At 42.2% G+C, this 18,273-nt stretch overlaps 1 protein-coding gene across 1 annotated transcript; it reads right to left on the reverse strand.

Annotated features, from left to right (window-relative positions):
• Positions 1-538: 538 nt before the first annotated feature.
• On the reverse strand, positions 539-17,208 carry SMIM21 (small integral membrane protein 21; the record flags this gene model as incomplete). The annotated part of the gene is given in 4 exon segments (XM_017866086.1): positions 539-584; positions 8,421-8,527; positions 8,530-8,553; positions 16,942-17,208. Coding segments are annotated over 4 exon segments (444 nt in total), but the record flags the coding sequence as incomplete, so codon positions are not given.
• Positions 17,209-18,273: the final 1,065 nt, after the last annotated feature.

An 18,273-nucleotide genomic window follows, 5' to 3' on the forward strand; every position in this document is an offset into this window, starting at 1 on the left:
TTTTTTCATCTCCTCTAATACGTTACCCAAACCATCAGCTTCTCAGTTTGGTGTCAGGATGACTTTGACAGGTTGTTAGCAACTATATAATGTACAGAACATCACAGAAATGTCTCAAACTGTGTTGCTGTGTACCACACAGAGCCTTAGGTGGTCCCGAAATAAGTGAAAGCACTTGCAAGGCAAAAGTTCCAGCAGCAATTGAAAATATGACTACAGGCTTGATGTCCTAATGAAGAAGTTCTTTGCACTGCTGGATCTGTTTCGACTCGCAGGGCAGATTTTGCAGGGTTGGGTGGCATCTGCAACTCTCCTCCGGAATATTCCTGAGCAGAAAAAGGAAGAGTGCCTCTCAAGAGCAAAGCAGACATTATCATTGCAAAAAGTTACACGTTCTTCATTCTGTCTGTGGAGCTCCTTTTAAAAAGTGAGCATTAATCTGCTATCTTTACACAATCTGATTTCCTCTTAATTTCTTTTTATCCTGAGAATGGGAAATCCATGGTGTGAAGGCCATGAGAGAGAAACGTGGTGTCATTTATTGTGTTTCGGCTGTGTTCCTGGATGGCTTCAAACGGAGAAAGCTACAAGAGACAAAGGAGGGAAAAGCATTTTCTTTGTTTTGATGGATATAATCAAAATATTACAATAAAGTCGACCATTTGTTTTTATCTAATGAACACACGTTAAATTTTAATTTTTTTCTCCAAGATTTTGGAGTGTTTTGAGGCTGAGGATTATACTCACCGGAGCAAGTACTGTTTGATGGCAACAGGAATTTTGAGTTCAGAATAGCTAGGAACCCTGGAATAATTCTCTGAGAATGAGACACCAAAAGCCACAAGCACAGTAATGTAGGATGCACTGACTTCTCAAAGCCCTTACTAGCCTTGTATAAAGGATGATAGATAGAAGTTGAGTACATGTGAACTCTGAAATAAACTCTATTTGTGAACCTTTTCAAAAAGAAACAGCACCAAAATAGTAGACCAGTCATAATATTCCCCGAAAAACCAGAAGCCATGAGACCACTGGGCAATGAACAAAGAGCTCAGGGGTTTGGCCTGACAGCCTCAGGAATGTTTTTTGTTACATGGTGGACACAGCTAAATGTTTTGCTGTCTAACTCACGAATGATGATCCTTGGAAAATGAGACTGTGAGATGTGTCCAAAGTTACATTCACACGCATTGAGAAAAACATTTCTCCTACCCTGAGATTGCAGAGGAGGGACAGAGGCCTAGAGACAGCTCGGGGTCGCTTGGCCTCACTGACATTGTGGGTGACATCGTTAGCCAGCTCCAGCGCGCTGGCATGGCATCCAGAACTGCCAATTCAGCCCATGTTTGCAGCCTGAGATTATGAAAAGCTTTTATCAACACTAAAAATAATATTTAGCAAGCCTCATCGATCCTTCTTTAAATAAAGCACCTATTTTAGGTGAGGTTAGCAATTTTATTCATAGGATTAATTTCATCCCACAAACTGCTGTGCAATGTCTGACAAAAGATCTTTTTATAAATTCAACGTTGGAAAATAAGTCATAATCCCATCTGCTCCCTTCATTTCTCTCTACTCTATAGAAGGCATGCAGCAATACAAGGTCTCCTGCAGGCTGAGACAGGTAGAACAGATATTAATAAATCACCAGCAAATATATAGATGAAGGTGACAGTGGCTATGAGAGATCAAATCATTACACTTGTTCTGCTGCTACACACTGAGGGACTAGTTCTTGGCATAGAACATGGACCCCAGAATATCTAAACTTCCAAATGTCCCCCAAAACTTCCTGAGCTTCCAGGATCAACACTGTTCTGACCTCTGGCCCAAATTCTCCAAGAGAGGGCAAGTACATGTGAAAACAAACAAGGTTTAGAAAGGTTCTTAATCTCTGTCTTCTGAATTTTCACAATAGTTGCGTGTGGGCAACTTTGTTAAAAATAAAGAAAGAAGGAAAGAAAGGAAGGAAGAAAATACTGGTGAATTTAAAGCAGACCCTTAAATAAAACAATCAATTGCTATATAAAACCTAAGCTGAGCAAGATTTCTATTTGCCAGTCCTTAATTAGGTTTTGAAAGAAAGGGAATCCCTCCACCAAGTACTAAGAATATTTTGCTGCCTGCTGCTTTTTCTGGAAGAATCTTCCCGGTTTGTGGAAAGAATGCTATTCTGACATTGGATGCTGCTGAGAATCGGGCAACAATCTTAGTGAGGTGACCATCATCTGGGGAGGTATGAGGTTTGGAAGCATCACTGGGCACTGGGCACACAGGCTTCCATGTTGCTCTGACATGAAACGTTGACCAAATGTCTTGGCCTCCCTGTGCCTTGAGTCACAGTAAAGCTAGTCTCCTGATGACAGTGATGGTTTGCATGTGGGTCCCAGAGGCCAGGTTCTGAGTGCCAAGTCTCGGGAAGACTACCCGTACGTTTAAAGAACCCCCACTCCTAGCAAAAGACTTGATAGATTTCTCTGATCAGTATCAGTTTTTCATTCTCCTCGCCTCCCCCAGTCTCATTGCTGTTCGTTGTACCTTGAATGTCCCTTTGCCTGTATTTTCATTCAAATCTGAACTCTTATTTGAATCCACTGCAATCTTACCTTTGGGTCTCTATATAGCCTTTTGTCTGTGAACTTTTTGGTACAAATGCATCCTCTTCTCTTCTTGGACTTCCTGTGTTCTGATTATAAGACACTCAAAAACATGCTGGCAATTGCTGAGGTCCAGGCTCCAGGCCTCCACACTGATGCTCCTGGGCCCCTCTACTTGGGTGTCCCTTGGTCATCCTAAGAATGCTTCCTGAAGAAAGCCTAAGGTGGAATCCAACAGTCTTCCCCCGAGAGACGCTTCCTTTACTCCCCATTTGAGCCTCCAGAGTCCTAGCCCATGCCAGATGCTCACTTGCCAACCTTTCTGTCTCCACACTAAACCCAGTCCATCTCCAGGCCTTTCCACTGTGAATTCTAAATGTCTTTGATTTTGTCTGCTTTTATTTTCTTCTGATCATCTCCTGTGAAATTACCTACCTGAACCAGTGGTCTCTGGCTTGTGTCTGGAGAAGACATGTAATTATCATCCTGCCTCTAATCTTGCCTCCTTCAGTGATCTCCCATTTTATTGCTGAACTGTTCTTTCCAGAGCAGAGATCCAATGCCTGTACTTAAACCCTTTAATGACTCCCATTGCTGTCAGGATAAAACAGGACACGTAAGGCCATTCATGGTCTGGTATGATCTGCTTCCCTCCAAATCAATTTCTTAGCATCCCCTGCTTCTCTTCTCTACTTCCCCCACCTTGCAATTTTCATTCCAGCCAGACCAAACAGGTTCTATGTCCCAGTCTCTAGAATATGACTGGTCCCTCTTGTCTCAAGATCTCTGTATAAAGGCCATCCTTGCTTGACTTAGGATGTCTTCCTTCTCCTAAGTCTCATGAGTGCAAACACCTTGTCTACTTCAACACGTGATCTGCGTTGCCTAGAACAGGGATGAATAAATTGTAGACACCTCAAATATGTTTAATAAATTAATCAAAAATGACATATAGGCTTTCAAATGGGTGCTGTGCCCTTCATAGTATTTACCTTAGAAAACAATATCAAAAAGAAAAAACAAAGAACAACTATTTATTTTGCAAAGAAACAAACTCCTGATTTGTACTTGCTTAGGATGGTGATGCCTAGGAGCCTCTCTCTCTCTCTCTCTCTCTCTCTCTCTCTCTCTCTCTCTCACACACACACACACACACACACACACACACACAGAGTCATTATCTAGCATGGCTATCCATGTTGTTTCCCAAGATGAGTTTCAAGTTACTATTGATTATAGAAATAAAATTTATTATCAAAGGAGAAAAATAAATTTTTTTGTCCCTAAGGAAATGTAAAGAATATGCCTTGGTCACAAAAACTATTTTCATGTAAATGCAAAGTTACTCCTCTATTTATTGGGCACTTACTACATGCCAGGCACTGTGCTAGGGACTGGAACTGCCTAAAGAATAAAAAATAACCCCTGCCCCGTTGACTGCTGAAGAGACGCCTCAACGTGCCTGCCGGGTTCCTACTTGAGAGGAACCCACTCCACACATCAGAAGAGGAGGGAAGAGGGAGGAGCACTGCGGGGAGGGGAAAGATGGGTCAAGGAGAAGAGAGCCCTGCCTTACCACTGAGGCCCAGGGGCTTTCTGGAGAACTACGGTGGCTGAGGAGAATGTATTCATTTGCCTTCTCTGTGTTAGGAATGGAAAACCTCCTCCAGCTCATCCACATCATCCAAATTCTCAGCTCTCAGTGAGAATGGAGGATGTTTCTTACTGTTGTTTTGGGTCTGTTTTTGAAGAGAGAATAAGAGGACCGGAAAGAGTGGGCATTTGGCAAACACAAACGTGGTGGCCTGATGCTTCACCCTGGGTGGTTTCGGACCCTTTGAACGTACCACATAATTGGCTTTGGTATTTTGTGTTCCTCGCTCAGGGATGAGTGACACCAGCAAAAAAGGGGGGAAAGTTCATCTTGAATTTTGAATTCTGAGAGCCTAGAATTCAGAGAACACAAAATATTCAGTTTATAAAATGTGTTTGTAAGAATGGCTGACCATTAGCAGTCATGCACCCAGTCCTGACAAGATCAAGATTCCCTGGGACTGTCAGATAGGGAGAGAGGAGTGCACAAATACTCCCTCTTCTGTTAGTGGATCCCTAACGGAAGAGACACTGAGCTTTGTCATCCTTCTCCTGCACCATGAACACCTCATGAGGAGCTAACAAAAACACTAGAAAGGATTGGGGAATCTGGGCATAGAGAGACCCCTTTCCCAGGTAAGGCTCCGTGGAAGCACCAAGAGCCCGCAGTGACAGTGGATGCAGGGATCTCAGGGCAGAGGGGATGTAACAGCTGCCCAGAGCTTCCCATAGCCAAGCAGTGATCAGCAGTGGCAGAACGATTCTCTGAGTTCTCTGTGTGGAGATGGCTGAGAGTTTGCAGAGCAGGAGTGGGGCTGATGGGTGCCTGATCCAGTGACTGGCTTCCCAGCCAGAGGGAGAGGTCTCTGCTGCTGGGAGTCTCTGCTGATGCCAGAATGGACGGCCCTGACATGTGACAACATCTGCGGTCCTGGGGAAGATGAGCATCCCGACTTGCCTGGGAGTGTGCTCACACCACCAGGCGGAATAACATGTGAGATGATAGTGAAGCTCCTAGCTGCACAGAAAACAAACGTCCTTACTTACGGAGATCACCGCCACTGAAAACTCTGAGGGTCCTTTCCTTCCGTAGATACACACAGACTGAACTAAAAGTTACATAGGATGCATCTAATCATCCATCAATCATCTGCTTGTTCATCTATAGTATCTATCATTTGTCTACAATGTTATTCACTTGAGGTAGCAAAGACATCTTTTCACCTACGTACAGCTCTGTCTCATTCTCTTTAGTAGCTATGTAACATTCAACTTAATGGCGGCACTACAATTTATTTAACCATTCCCCTATTGATGGAAATTTGGTTGTTTACAGATTTTCATGAGAGGATGGCATTCCATTTTATGAACTTATCATAATTCATGAAAGCATCTCTTACTGGTAGATATTAGGCTGCAGGCAATGTTTACTGTTACAGTACTCAATCAAAATTCCTGTACATATACCTTTATAATGTTTTTATTTGATTTTTTGTTAGATCCATAAAAGTGAAATGGCATGGCCAAAGGATATGCAAATATATTTCATTAGATAATTGCAAATTGCCCCCAAAATGCTTGTAGCCGTTGGTTGTTCCTGCCAACAATTATGAAGCTGCCTATTTTTTCACAGCCTCGACAGCAATCAATGTTAACAATATATGTCAGATTTGGCAGAAACGATTTTGTTGTTATTCACTTCCTTATTCCTTTAATCAATACTGAGGTTGAGCATCTTTTCACAGATTTATTTGCCATGCGTACTTCTTTTTTGCTTATACGTATTCTTTATTCCTTTAGGGTATGGTCTGTCATTTTCTTTCAATGAGTTGGATTTCTCTGAATATGGGATATTAATAGTCAGTTGTAAATGTTTTCCCTCCCTTGTTTGTCACTTATGTTTTAATTTTGTTTAGTCTGGTTTTACTGGGAAAAGTTTATAAAATTTGGTAACCAAATATGTCATTTTGACCTTTCTTTCATTTTGTTTACTCTCACTGCAAGGCTATGGAAATGTTCCTCCATATTTTCTTCCAGTATTCTTTTGGTTTTTATTTTTACATTTAGGTCTTTGATTTAACATATATTTATTTTTGTTGATGATATAAGGTAGGGATCTTCATTTTACTTTTTCCAATGTGTAGTCAGTTGTTCTCATTCAACATATTTAAGAAACCATTCTTTTCACTAATTTTAAGTGCTGATTTTATCATAGATTAGAGACCCTTGTGTACCTAACTTGGTTTCTGTGCTGCTTTTTTTGTTCCATTAGTGGATTTGTCTGGCGAACTCTTACTTCTATTTTCATCATCCTTGCTGTAAGTTGGGAGGCTTTTCAACCCCTGGAGTTTCTGGGAGGCAGAAACGACATGTTGGTTCTTCCGTTCCACAGAGGACAGAGCACACTGCTGAACACAGAGCTTCCTTTAGGAGAAAATTTGGATTTTCACACATTCAGGAAGAAATTATTAAACTAATTAGCTAAAACCCAAGGTAATAAAATCACTGTTAATGGGCAGGAAGGCCTCCCCAGAATTTAAATTCTTCCTGGTGCTCCTCCTGTGCATTTACGTGCAGACAGCATCCTCCCAGGGCAGGGAGAAGCAACTCAAGGAGAGCCTTAGTTTACCTTCCAGCTCCTGGGGTGCATGGCCTTTCCAGTTGCCATCTCAAGCGAGGGAGCACCTGCCTCAGGAAGGGCAGCTCCCGTGAAAGCTTCAGATGTTAAAAGGCAGGGGGAAACGTCACAGTCTCCCGGCAAGAGAGCAGAGAGAACGGGTGGGTGTAAATCTCAGGCAGCTGATTGTTGGAATCCATAAGCCCAATCTTGTAAATAATTCACTTCAGTGCAGGAAATCTGCATATGAGCATGAAATGTCATTTATAACTCATAGGATATTGGCTTGGCTGGGAACAGCTTTCTAGTCGACTCATTAAGTGCTGCTAAGGAAGACAGAATATAGCTGATGTAGAATACACTCCCTCCAGTAAGCCTGTGACTGTACAGACTAGTTAGCAGTACTCACACTGAAAATAAAACTCAAGACTATGCCTGCGTAATCACTCAACTCTCCGTAAGCTCAGCGGCTCTCCGGGGTTAGCTTGGCTCTACCTCGTTTCCCAAGGTGCTTCCAGGCCTGCCCTTCACTGAAACCCGGAGCAGACCAGGAGAAATGTTGGCCGCGGTGCTTTCTCATGAAGTGATGCGTGCTTACTGGCTGCAAAGAGAATATGTAATGTTCCAATTAAGAACTTATCGCCCTGAAATTCTGGAATCTCACATAGATGACTTGTGGAGAAACAAGATGGTCTTTGTAATGAGCTCCTTTTCTCTCTTTATTAAATATTGATTGACTATGGAAGAAATTCAATTTCCAAATAGAGTTTAAGTCTTATTCCTAGGATATTTGGTAGTCAGTTTTCTATTTTTTTTATTTGCTTGTCTGTTTCAGTTTTGATTTGAGGACTGCGAACATCTCCAGAGCAGGAGACGTTTGGAAGAGCGCGTGCCTGCTGGTATCTGAAACTTGGCTGCTCATGTGAGTGGGTGCTTTATTTTATTTTATTTTCCAAGTGAGGCTGGGTATGTTGAAAACACAAAAGCCTACAGTGGGAGAAAGAAGGAGTTTTTTACCTGTGGAAAGAAAAATAAAATTAATGTGCCTTCCAGTTTAAATATAAGCCTCTGAAAACGTTTCCAGCCTATTGTACACCTATCTGTTGATACATAGAGACATTAGCCAAGCACAACTGGAATCACTCTAGAAATAAACTCAAAGAAGGGCTGAGATTTCTTGGCCTTCTTCCCAAGAGAGTTATTTACTAAAAGAGCAGGAGGGACTCATTATGAAATGGCTTACCTATCACAAGGTCCCATGTCACTGGCTCTCAGAGGCGATTAGAGATTTGCAGGCTCTCGCTGACGAAGTGCTCATCCTGTTTCATGGAGCGACCTCAGATAGAAGGAGGTCGCTGCAGTATACGTGGTTCACTCTGTCTGTCTGTGTGGCCCCGTGCTCTATCATGGATGGATTTTAATTTCCTCTGGCCTAATTTCCTTTTTACAAAGTAATTTGATAGCTACCCAGCATGCACCCTCTCCTAGGTGGCTACAGATTGATTGCTTGATGAATGTTCTAGTATTTTTTTTTTAACTGCTAAGGTTATTGTTTACCCACTTTTGAAATATGTAGCATTTTTTTTTGACGGCTAAGGTTATTGTTTACCTACTTTCAAAATATGCTGTTTGCCTTTTTCCAGTCTTCAGAAACCCCTTGTATCCTGCTATGATTCCTCAGCAACACTGTCACATGGAAGAGAACCAGCAATGTGAACAAACATGAATATGATGTTCATTTTCAGACTGAAAAAGGAAATAATTACAGCTACTATTTACAGTGTCTGGCTTTTCAAGCTTCATGCTACAAGCAGCTAACTCTTTGTCAAACAATTAATTTTGTTTAAGATAAATAAGTTTATATATTTAAGGTCATGTTTCAGAAGTAAAACCAGAACTATGGTTTTTATTGAGTTATAAAATTAGTTGGGGAAAAGGTAATGCATCTAAAACAACTCTTCAGATCTGCCATGTAGAATTTGAAGTATCAATGTAAATTAAAAGCAGATTCACAGAGAATTCTATGAAACCGAGTTCCCTATTAACTTGAGGGTGCCAGATTGGATCATTTCTCAGGTTTCTCATGGCTTTTAAATACACTAAGTAAAAGCCCAGTGAATTATCAAAGATATCTGTGACCAGTATGACTTCAGTGTTCCACTGTGATTTGAGCATATACATCACTGACTGATTTTTTTTAGTGGTCAAAAATACATTTGACAATGTGCCAACAAAATTTTTCTCAAATCATGCCATATATCATTGGTTTATCAGAGGTTACAATTCATAGCAATAAGTTTTGTGCCTTTTATTCTGAATTTCACAGTCTTTTATGAAAGCATCTTGACTGATAATTGGCTGAAAGACCATAAACAAAATCAATGAAAATAAATCTAGTCAAGGTGATGGCCATTGGAATAACAGGAGCCCTGAAGTTGAGGTTTATTTAGCATTCTTCTTCTTTCTCAGAAAGAAAAAAAAATAAACACATAGCAAATTAAATATGTGATCCCCAAACCAACTATATCCGAAAATTCTTGGCTAAAAACTTGTAGATATACTTTCAAGAAGTGGAAAAATGGAAGAAAATGATTTCCTTAAGCTAACAAATGAGAAAATAGTTAATATGGGGCCTTATCCTTTCTGTGGCTGGTGGCTCTCTCTGGTTCCAGAATGTGTTCACCGGGAAGGACGATGCCTCTTTCATGTTATACGTGGGAAGGAGAGAACTCAGTGTTACCTGCTGTTAACTAGATGAAGCAAAAGTTGTTTTAATTAGATTGGTTCTTCCAGCTCCCTTCCCCCAATCCCAGCATCCATGTACTGGTAAAATAGGGCTAGGCACCATTGAAGAATGTAGGATGGAGCTGAAAGTAGTCAAGCTTAGGGTCAGGGCTTGACTGTTGATGGGAGAAACTGGACTAGCCTTGCTGCTGGAGTATTGCATTGAGAGAGAGCAGGTACTTACCCACCCTTCTGTTTCAAAGCTGGAGCTAATTGGGCTGTATCGTATTTGCTTTCTAATAGTCTGCCAGCTAATAGGCCTCTAGCCTTGAAGAAGTCAAGAAGGAAAAGGAGAAAGATGGGACTTCTTAATGCTTCTACAGTCTTTATTCCAGTTATAAAGAAGTGGAATTGGTGGATTTAATTATTGTTGAAATATATGTCATTGCATCTTCACTACGAAATCAGGGTCTCTGTCTCTCTTTTTTTAGATTCAAAGTGGTCTTCAACATACAACATCATTAGAGAGCTACTCTGTGCATCATTTGGAGAGAGTAAGGATTTTTAAATAATTAGGTTTGAATAAAATACACTTAGATCTGTACTGCTTGATTAAATGATGTTTTAATGTTGCAAAAGGGCCATCAGGAGGCATTTGCTTGGGTGGAAACCTGGGCGCTTCCTCACTGGGCTGAGGAGTAAGTGACTAAAGAAAGTCACTGGAGTACTGGGTCTCCATTCCTTCTTTACTTCTATGCTTGTCCTACGTTTGAAGCCAAGGAGTTGTTTGGGGCTGTTATCCAGGCATTAACACAATAAAACTGAGTTGGAAACGATGGAGCAGAAAGAAATATTGGGAGCTTTCCTGGGCCCTTATTCCAGGATCCTCCAGTTGTAGGATCCTCGGGCCCTGCCTGGAGATCCACTGGCCTGGGGATCCACAGGTATTTGTGATATTCCACAAATGCCACCACTGCTAGTAGTGAGACAGAAGTACTTCCACAGGAAAATTAGAAGCCAGTGAGCCATTCTTAACGGGAATCTAAGAGCATGAACAATATTCTTCTCCCAATTAGGATTTCATAATGTGTGAAGTGCGTGGAAGCACCTGGACTTCTCTAGAGTCTGAATTTGGAGATTATTTTGTTCTATTTGGGTTGATCGTGAAGCAGTTTTCCTATAAATGTGACTAACTTAAGTAGAACAAATACAAAACCAAAACCAGCTTTAGGTCCCATGAGGAACTTCCAGAAATATCTAAAGTCTGTAGTCACTAAGGAACAAGTGTAATTCCTAATGGCAATGCTTTCTACAGCATTCTGCATAAACCTGGAACCCCAAGATATTAACAGGTTATTTTTAAGAAAGGAGGTTGTATGAATTTGGGAAGCACTTGATAAACGAAGTGCACAGTGACGGTATTTGGGGGGCGCTGAAACCAAATCTTTCCCCTCTATGATTCTGAGCTGCAGACTCTCCTATGGCTCCCACCATGAGATATGAGTCCGGCTGGCAGGACATCTGCAGTGGCCACAAGTGAGGAGTGGAGGGAGCGGAGGAGGTGGCGTGTGCAAGGTCTCTGGGATCAGGGAGGGTCAGAAAAGTGAAAGATTTCATCCTAGTGTTTCTGCCACGTGGAGCTCTGTGGGGTCAGGGTGGGGAACATGACAGGAATGTCAGAATAATGTAAGATACCCAGTAACTTTGGGACTAGCTGCCCAACTTCCATGTGTAGCTTGGGGAAGGCTGCAAGCCTGTGGGAGAAGCCTTTGTTCAGCTCAACTCCATGTCCAGAAGAAAGTAAAATTGGCCGGGCGCGGTGGCTCAAGCCTGTAATCCCAGCACTTTGGGAGGCCTAGGCGGGCGGATCACAAGGTCAGGAGGTCGAGACCATCCTGGCTAACACAGTGAAACCCCGTCTCCACTTAAAAAATACAAAAAATTAGCCGGGCGAGATGGCGGGCGCCTGTAGTCCCAGCTACTCGGGAGGCTGAGGCAGGAGAATGGCCTGAACCCGGGAGGCGGAGCTTGCAGTGAGCTGAGATCCGGCCACTGCACTCCAGCCTGGGCGACGAGCGAGACTCCGTCTCAAAAAAAAAAAAAAAAGAAAGTAAAATTGTGAGACGAGTGGGACTATTTCACATTTTTGCAAACCTCTATAATGCCCAGCTTAATAGAAGGCAACCGGGTTTTCTTATCTGCTTCTGCACTGAGTCTTTCAAAATACCTAACCTCATGCAGGCTCTGGAAAACCCCACTGCACATAATACTAATGTCTTAGTATTATCATACAAGTAATTTGGAGCTTTTAGATCCCTGAAAACACCTCAGGGACTCCCAGATTACACTTTGAAAACCAATATGACAGTGATTGGGGTTGAGACAAAGAGACAACAGAGCCTTCACAACTGGACAGCCAGAGTCTGGACTCCTTGGGGACTGGCTTGACCCCCAACAGTCCAGCCAAAGCCACCCACCCAGCAGGGCCACCAGCCCAGAAGTCAGCATAACAACTGTGTAAGAGAGGCCAGTGGGCATTCATAGGGTGCTTTGGGAGCCTGAGACCCCTTATTCCTGAGACAGGGGGGCATCCTGGAGAGGGATATGGGGAAGCAGGGAGACAGGAATTTGACTCAATGAGCACCTCAAAGACTGTGTCATCTGAGTCACTGAACATCTTTGGCAGGGCTTTGCATCGACTGAACATTTAACCTCCAGTTTTGTTTTTTTTTTTTTTTTTTAATCAAAAGAAACTGAGCTGGCACACTTTGAAAAAGACTGACAGCTCTTCAAAATATTAAATAGGGTTATCATACAGCATAGCCATTCTGCTCACAGAGATATACCCAAGAGAAGTAAAAACGTATGTCCACAAAGAAACTTGTACGCAAATGTTCAGAGCGACATTACTCTTAATAGTCAAAAGGTGGAAATGACCCAAAAGTTCACCAAGTGATAAATAGATAATCAAAATTTGATAAATCTGTAGAGTGGAATATTAGTCAGCCACAAAAAGGAGTGAAGGCAGACACATGCTGCAACACATGCTGAACTGGAAAACATTATACTTAGTGAGAGCCAGTCACAAAAGACCACATGTTGTATGATTCAATTTATCTGACATTTCCAGAATAGGTAAAGTCATAGAAACAGGATGGTGGTTGTCAGGGTCTGTAGGGATGGGGAGGAAGGAGTGACCCCTGATGGGCATGAGGTTTCTTTATGGGGTTATAAAAATATTCTAAAATTAGTTATGGTAATGGTTTCACAATTCTGTGAGTATATTAAAAACCACTGAATTGGACACTTGAGGCTACATTTTACAGTATGTAAATTATATCTCTATATGTTATGTAGAAATATTTTGTCCTTAGTTTATCAAAATAGGACTTGAGAATTCAGTAAAAAACTTGAGTTCTCACTAACTGAGCTCAATAAGTTTTACTGTGAGATCAGATCAGTTATGAAAATTAAAATGCTATACTAAAAATAATGCTACACTTTTCTTGCAAATCCCCCCCGCCCCACAAATTAATCAATCTTTTTTCCTACAGGACTTCCCAGAGGTTTTACACGTATGTCATTATGTCCGGTGAGGGTTCAACCAAAAACAGCTGCTCCCTGCACCTCTGCAATCTCAGAGCATTTGGTGTGGCTCTCTTAGTGTCCTAGAGAAATCAGTTAGAGAGGTTGTCCTTTTAACTTTAAGAGTAAAAAGAGGCTTTACTGATTCATGTGGAAAGAGAAACACCTTGGAAATAGAATTAGGAGATGAATGTCTTTCTACAGAACAGAAACATTTAATTTAAAGGGACCTGAAGAGGGAGGCAGCCCCAATGACCCTCCCTGGGGTGAGGGCTGTGCCAGATGTGATCACACCACACCCCTCATCTTTCCAGCCAGGCTGTGAGGCCAGCGGGATGTCCTGTGTAGCATGAAGAGGTTTGGAGAAGTCACTTTGCTTATGAGCAAACAGCGAGAAGGTGATGGGATGGGGCTCTGGTCTCAGGGACGTCTCATGGTTCTCGTGCCCTTATCTTTAAAGTTTGCAACCAGAAAATATGGAGCCAATAGCACTGTCTCAAGCCCATTTCAGGAAAGAACAGTGAATTAATAAATTACTTGTGCTGTGTACACCTCTGTTTTGATTGGCTCGAGTGTTTCTACTGTGATAAGTGAAATTCACCCATCACCTGTAAATTTCGAGTGTACAAGAGACTTAAGTCCATTTTTTTTTTTCTAATAGCCTTAATCAGCAAAGACACTGTCATTTTAGTGACATGTTTTTGGAATGCAGGCAGAACACAGTCAGTCTGTTAGTTGTTGTCTGTAGCTGCTTTATCCTTTAGTTCTCAAATCTACCACTCAGGTTGAACTGTTCTTTGCAACGCATTACTTCAAGAAGGTTTGACCATTTTGTCTCTTCTTCATTCAACAGTACAAAAGAGAAGACCACCCATAGCCGTAATCTGACACTTCTAGCTATTTGGTTATGACTTCTCTGAATGTACAGGTATCATTTCTGATCAACCAAGAAAAACCATGTTATAGTATTAATCCACTGACACTTAAAAATAAGTAGCAAATACAATCGACAAGATTCTTACTAGTCAATACATTTTATTAGGGGTGTCCATGTCAGGACTAAAAATGGAATATTTACTTTTCTTTCCTTGACCTGAAACTTTATGAATTATTTTATGATTACACATACAAGTAGGAGCAATATTATATAGAAATCTGATGAATAACGTATGGTTTATTTAATTCAGAGGAGGGAGGATTTCTTTCTGTTATTAAGGGGGTGTGTTTAGGATACAGCACTTGAGAGTTTCACACTAATAATGTTCTTGCATGGGGTGGAGGATCAGTCTTCCTTCAACTGAAAGGACTGTTGAAATCCCTAAAAACTTTGGAAGCATCCCAGTGCACTTGTTGTCCTGTCTGCCTGATGCCTGTATCACGCCAAGTCCTGTGCATAGTAATGGATTTTTAAAATCATTGTGACAAGGGATGAAATGCATGTCCCTTGTCCTGGTGCCCATAGCATGTTGTAGTAGGTGTGTTGTAGTGACAACAACCCCCCAATCTCAGCGATTTATAACAACGAATATTTCTTTCTTGTTTAAAATATCTCACTACTGTGACACTGTGTCTTTTCATTCCAGGACTCAGGCTAAGGAGCAGAGATCTGGGGGAACAGGCCCTTTTCATGGAAGATGAGAAGTACAAGGGGAAGAACCAAACCACACAATTGCTTTTAAAGCTTCTGCTCAGATATGCTGCACATCACACTGCTCACGCTGTTGTGGGCAAAGCAAGCCACAGGCCAAGCCTGGTAGTGGATCAGCTCCCCCAAGTCACGTGGCGATAGGCAAGTGTATCTGCTGTTACTGAGAAAAGAGAGGGGTCAATAGTTGTGACAGATGATACAAATGTGCACACCTCGCCTAACACAACTCTAGTGGGACAGGCTATCTGTTGTGCTGGAACCCATGTGAGCTTTCGGATTTTCGTCTTCTGTGCATGAGACAGATTCCACTGGACACCAAGCTTATCCACAGCATCCATCCAGAGATATCTGGACTCACTGAACACCCAGTCACTGCCTGCAAACAGGAGATACTGAGTTTCCAGTAAATAAGAACTCCCAGATGCATGAATACCTAAGAAGAAATTAAATGTGAAGATCTGATCAGAAACGTAGTGGAACTAGTGAACACTGGCCAAAATGAAAAAAAGTCCCATTTCACTGCCTGGACAATAGTAGGAAGAAATTCCTTACAGTTTCACGCCCTGTATTGACTTTAGAGTCATTAATGAACAGTATCTATGTTGTGTGATCCATGAAGTAGTGAGAATTATTCACACCTGAAACCATTTTCCTACTGGCTACAGAAACGTTACCATGATATGATTTATTATTAAGTGTTGTTTTCCTCGTCAACATTTTATGGTTTAACAGCCCACCTAAGTGTGAATTAGTTATCAACTGGCTTTCTTATTGAAAAGACAGATAAGGCTGCATGAAAATGCTTAGCACATGGGTAGGAAGCAGTGGATGAAAACAGCAGAAGTAGGACCCAGAAGATGAACTCTTTTACTTTCGATTATTCAGATTATATGTAAATTCCCATGCTGTTGAAATCTCTTCAGCAGCAAGTTAACCTCCAACCTGAGAAAGACGGAAGAAATCAAGACTTGAGGATGGAGGGGACAGGGACGGTCTCTGTATCCATGTGCTCCCTGAGGTGAGGGCCCCTGCCTCTCCCATCTTTGCACTCCTCATGCCTACTGTATACCTGGTGTAGACCAGCTGCCCTGAGATGTTTGAGGTGCTGTGTCACCATTGCCTCTCCTGATTTCCCCAGTGCTTCCTGAGTCATATCATGCACCCCATGGCAGCCTTCACCCAAGGCCTGGAGACAAACCCAGCACACACCGGCCTAGTATGAATTCATAACCATCATCATGTATCTAAGATTCTACCTACCTGGATGTTGATTGATGAAATTTATAAAGTATTATAAGGACTTCAAATCCACTTATAACTATGACATACAAAATGCACAAAACCAACTTTTAAAGCCTTCTATGATTTGTTTAAGACTGAAGAACTTTAAGACCATTACTTTTAAAATGTAAAAAAGAAAAAAAGAAATGGAAAAAGGAAAAGGAAATAAAGAAGCAGCGGTGGACATCAGAACGGAGGAAGGAGATGCTACCTGCCTGCTCCCATCCATCTCCTCTTCACAGTCAGAAACACTAAGAGGAACCCTGTGCTACAGGAGAAGATGTTCCAGAAATTTTGTCTTAGGACTTTAACCTTTCTGATATATGACTGGGTCCTAAACTTCCTTTTCAGAAGCCATTGATCACCCCATCACCTCTGCAAATGGGGTGTCTATCAACAGCGTCTGTTGCTGGCACATTGGAAAATGGTTCATGAGTGGTGAAATTTGTTGCAACTTTTGCTTCTGTCCTGTAATGAAGGAAAATAAACTTTCTTCTAGGAGTGCAGTATTGAATTTGCCTGGGTACGTTGAGTTTGTAGCTGTTGCAGGTGCACCTAGGCTTAAAGCATTTGGAGGCATCCTTGCATCTGTGTTAAGAGGCTCTCTGTGTAGGGGAGAGATCATTGACTCATTGGCCTGTATACTGATGTAATGCCCAAGGGGAGGGCCCAGTACCTTTTCTGAAAGGGGCAGCTCTTCCTCAGATTGGGAACTAGAATTGAGAGGTTGTCTTGGTCAGAACTGAGAAAGAATGAGCTCTGGATTGACGTCTCATCTTAAACTTCATAGAATCTGGGTTTGAGAGACAGCACACTCACAGGAGATTGGGGCAAAAGAGTGCTTTGTAGGGCCATAGCTCTGCAGTGATACTTCTGTTAAAGATCCATAAACTCACAGTGGTAGGTGCTTCCTTCTGCAGCAAATTCCCCTTGAGTATCCCTCCCTTTCCTGCAGAGTTTTGTTTAAATGTTCCCAGTTGTGCTATGGGGAATCGGGGAGGAGCTGTGGACACACGCTGGTCCACGTAGGGGCCGCAGCAGTGACCAGTGAGAGGGCTCCTTGATGGCGGCGACTCTGAGGACACAGAACTTGTGCTGTGAGACCTAGTAACTAAGTTCCCAAGGAGCTTTTCTCTTCTTTGCCAACCTTGAAGATCCAGGTATTATTTTATAAAGCCAGATGGAATCTTCCTGCACATAGAGTTCTCAGGTCCAGGTAGTATTTTATGAAGCCGGATGGAATCTTCCCACACGTAGAGTTCTCAGGTTTCTCAGGTTGCTCTCCGTCTCAGTGATGCTGCGTGAGAATGTTTAACCATATCTCCACGGCACAGGCTTTGGATCTGATGTCAAGAAGCTTTTGTGAATGCTAAAAACGAACTGCATCTCCCTGAATCAAAATAAATACTACTAGATGCACTTGAATGGAAACAAAATCTGGGATTCTTCTTGGGCCCTAAGCAAAATGTAGAAACTTATTTTCCCATCAGACTTTTCCGTAAATTTCCTTTAACCTAATGAGACACTCCATAGGAGTCTAACATTTCTTTGAATTCCAAGTGTAGGTTTCCTGGGTTGTCCATTTAATTGTTAAAGTGAGAGAGATTCTGCTGGAAGACAAGCACCACAGAACAGCAGGGGGAAAGCTGAAGGGACGTTACTTGGGAGCCACCCCAGGAAGAAGCCCTGTGCAGACCGCCATCACAGGGTGGAGAGTGGCCACGAGACATGTGCGGTGGCCTCTGGATGCTTCTGCACTGCCTCATGGGAAGTTTCACAGATCTTCGTCTGTTTGTAAATGGTGTTCAGTGAGGGGAAAATTCAGTGGTACTTAATACACACACGTTCACCAGATACTTGCTGCGTTACCCCCATACTGTGGATGTCTTTTGACAAGGTGCCTGATGAAGAGAGATGCACAGAGTTGTGAGTCCCGGCCCACAGAAACTCATGATGGGTGCTCCACAGTGCTGGTGTTGAGTAAATGCCCAGGACAGTCTGTGCTGTGCTTGACATACAGTATGACTCATAAAATATCTGTTATTATGTGAACAGTGAACATATGCACAGCATACAAATCAGTAACCGACTGCTGTTCCGATGGTCTTGTCCTGAGCGGTTTCTCCCATCTAGCTGGAAACAAGACTCATTCTCTAGAAAGAAGAGCAAACAATGGCGGGTCCCACCAAGGCCGTGGACAAGGGAAAGGCAGAAACATGCAGAGGGAG

The sequence above is a fragment of the Rhinopithecus bieti genome, unplaced genomic scaffold (genome assembly GCF_001698545.2).
Source record: "Rhinopithecus bieti isolate Rb0 unplaced genomic scaffold, ASM169854v2 scaffold_84002, whole genome shotgun sequence".
Taxonomy (NCBI): domain Eukaryota; kingdom Metazoa; phylum Chordata; class Mammalia; order Primates; family Cercopithecidae; genus Rhinopithecus; species Rhinopithecus bieti.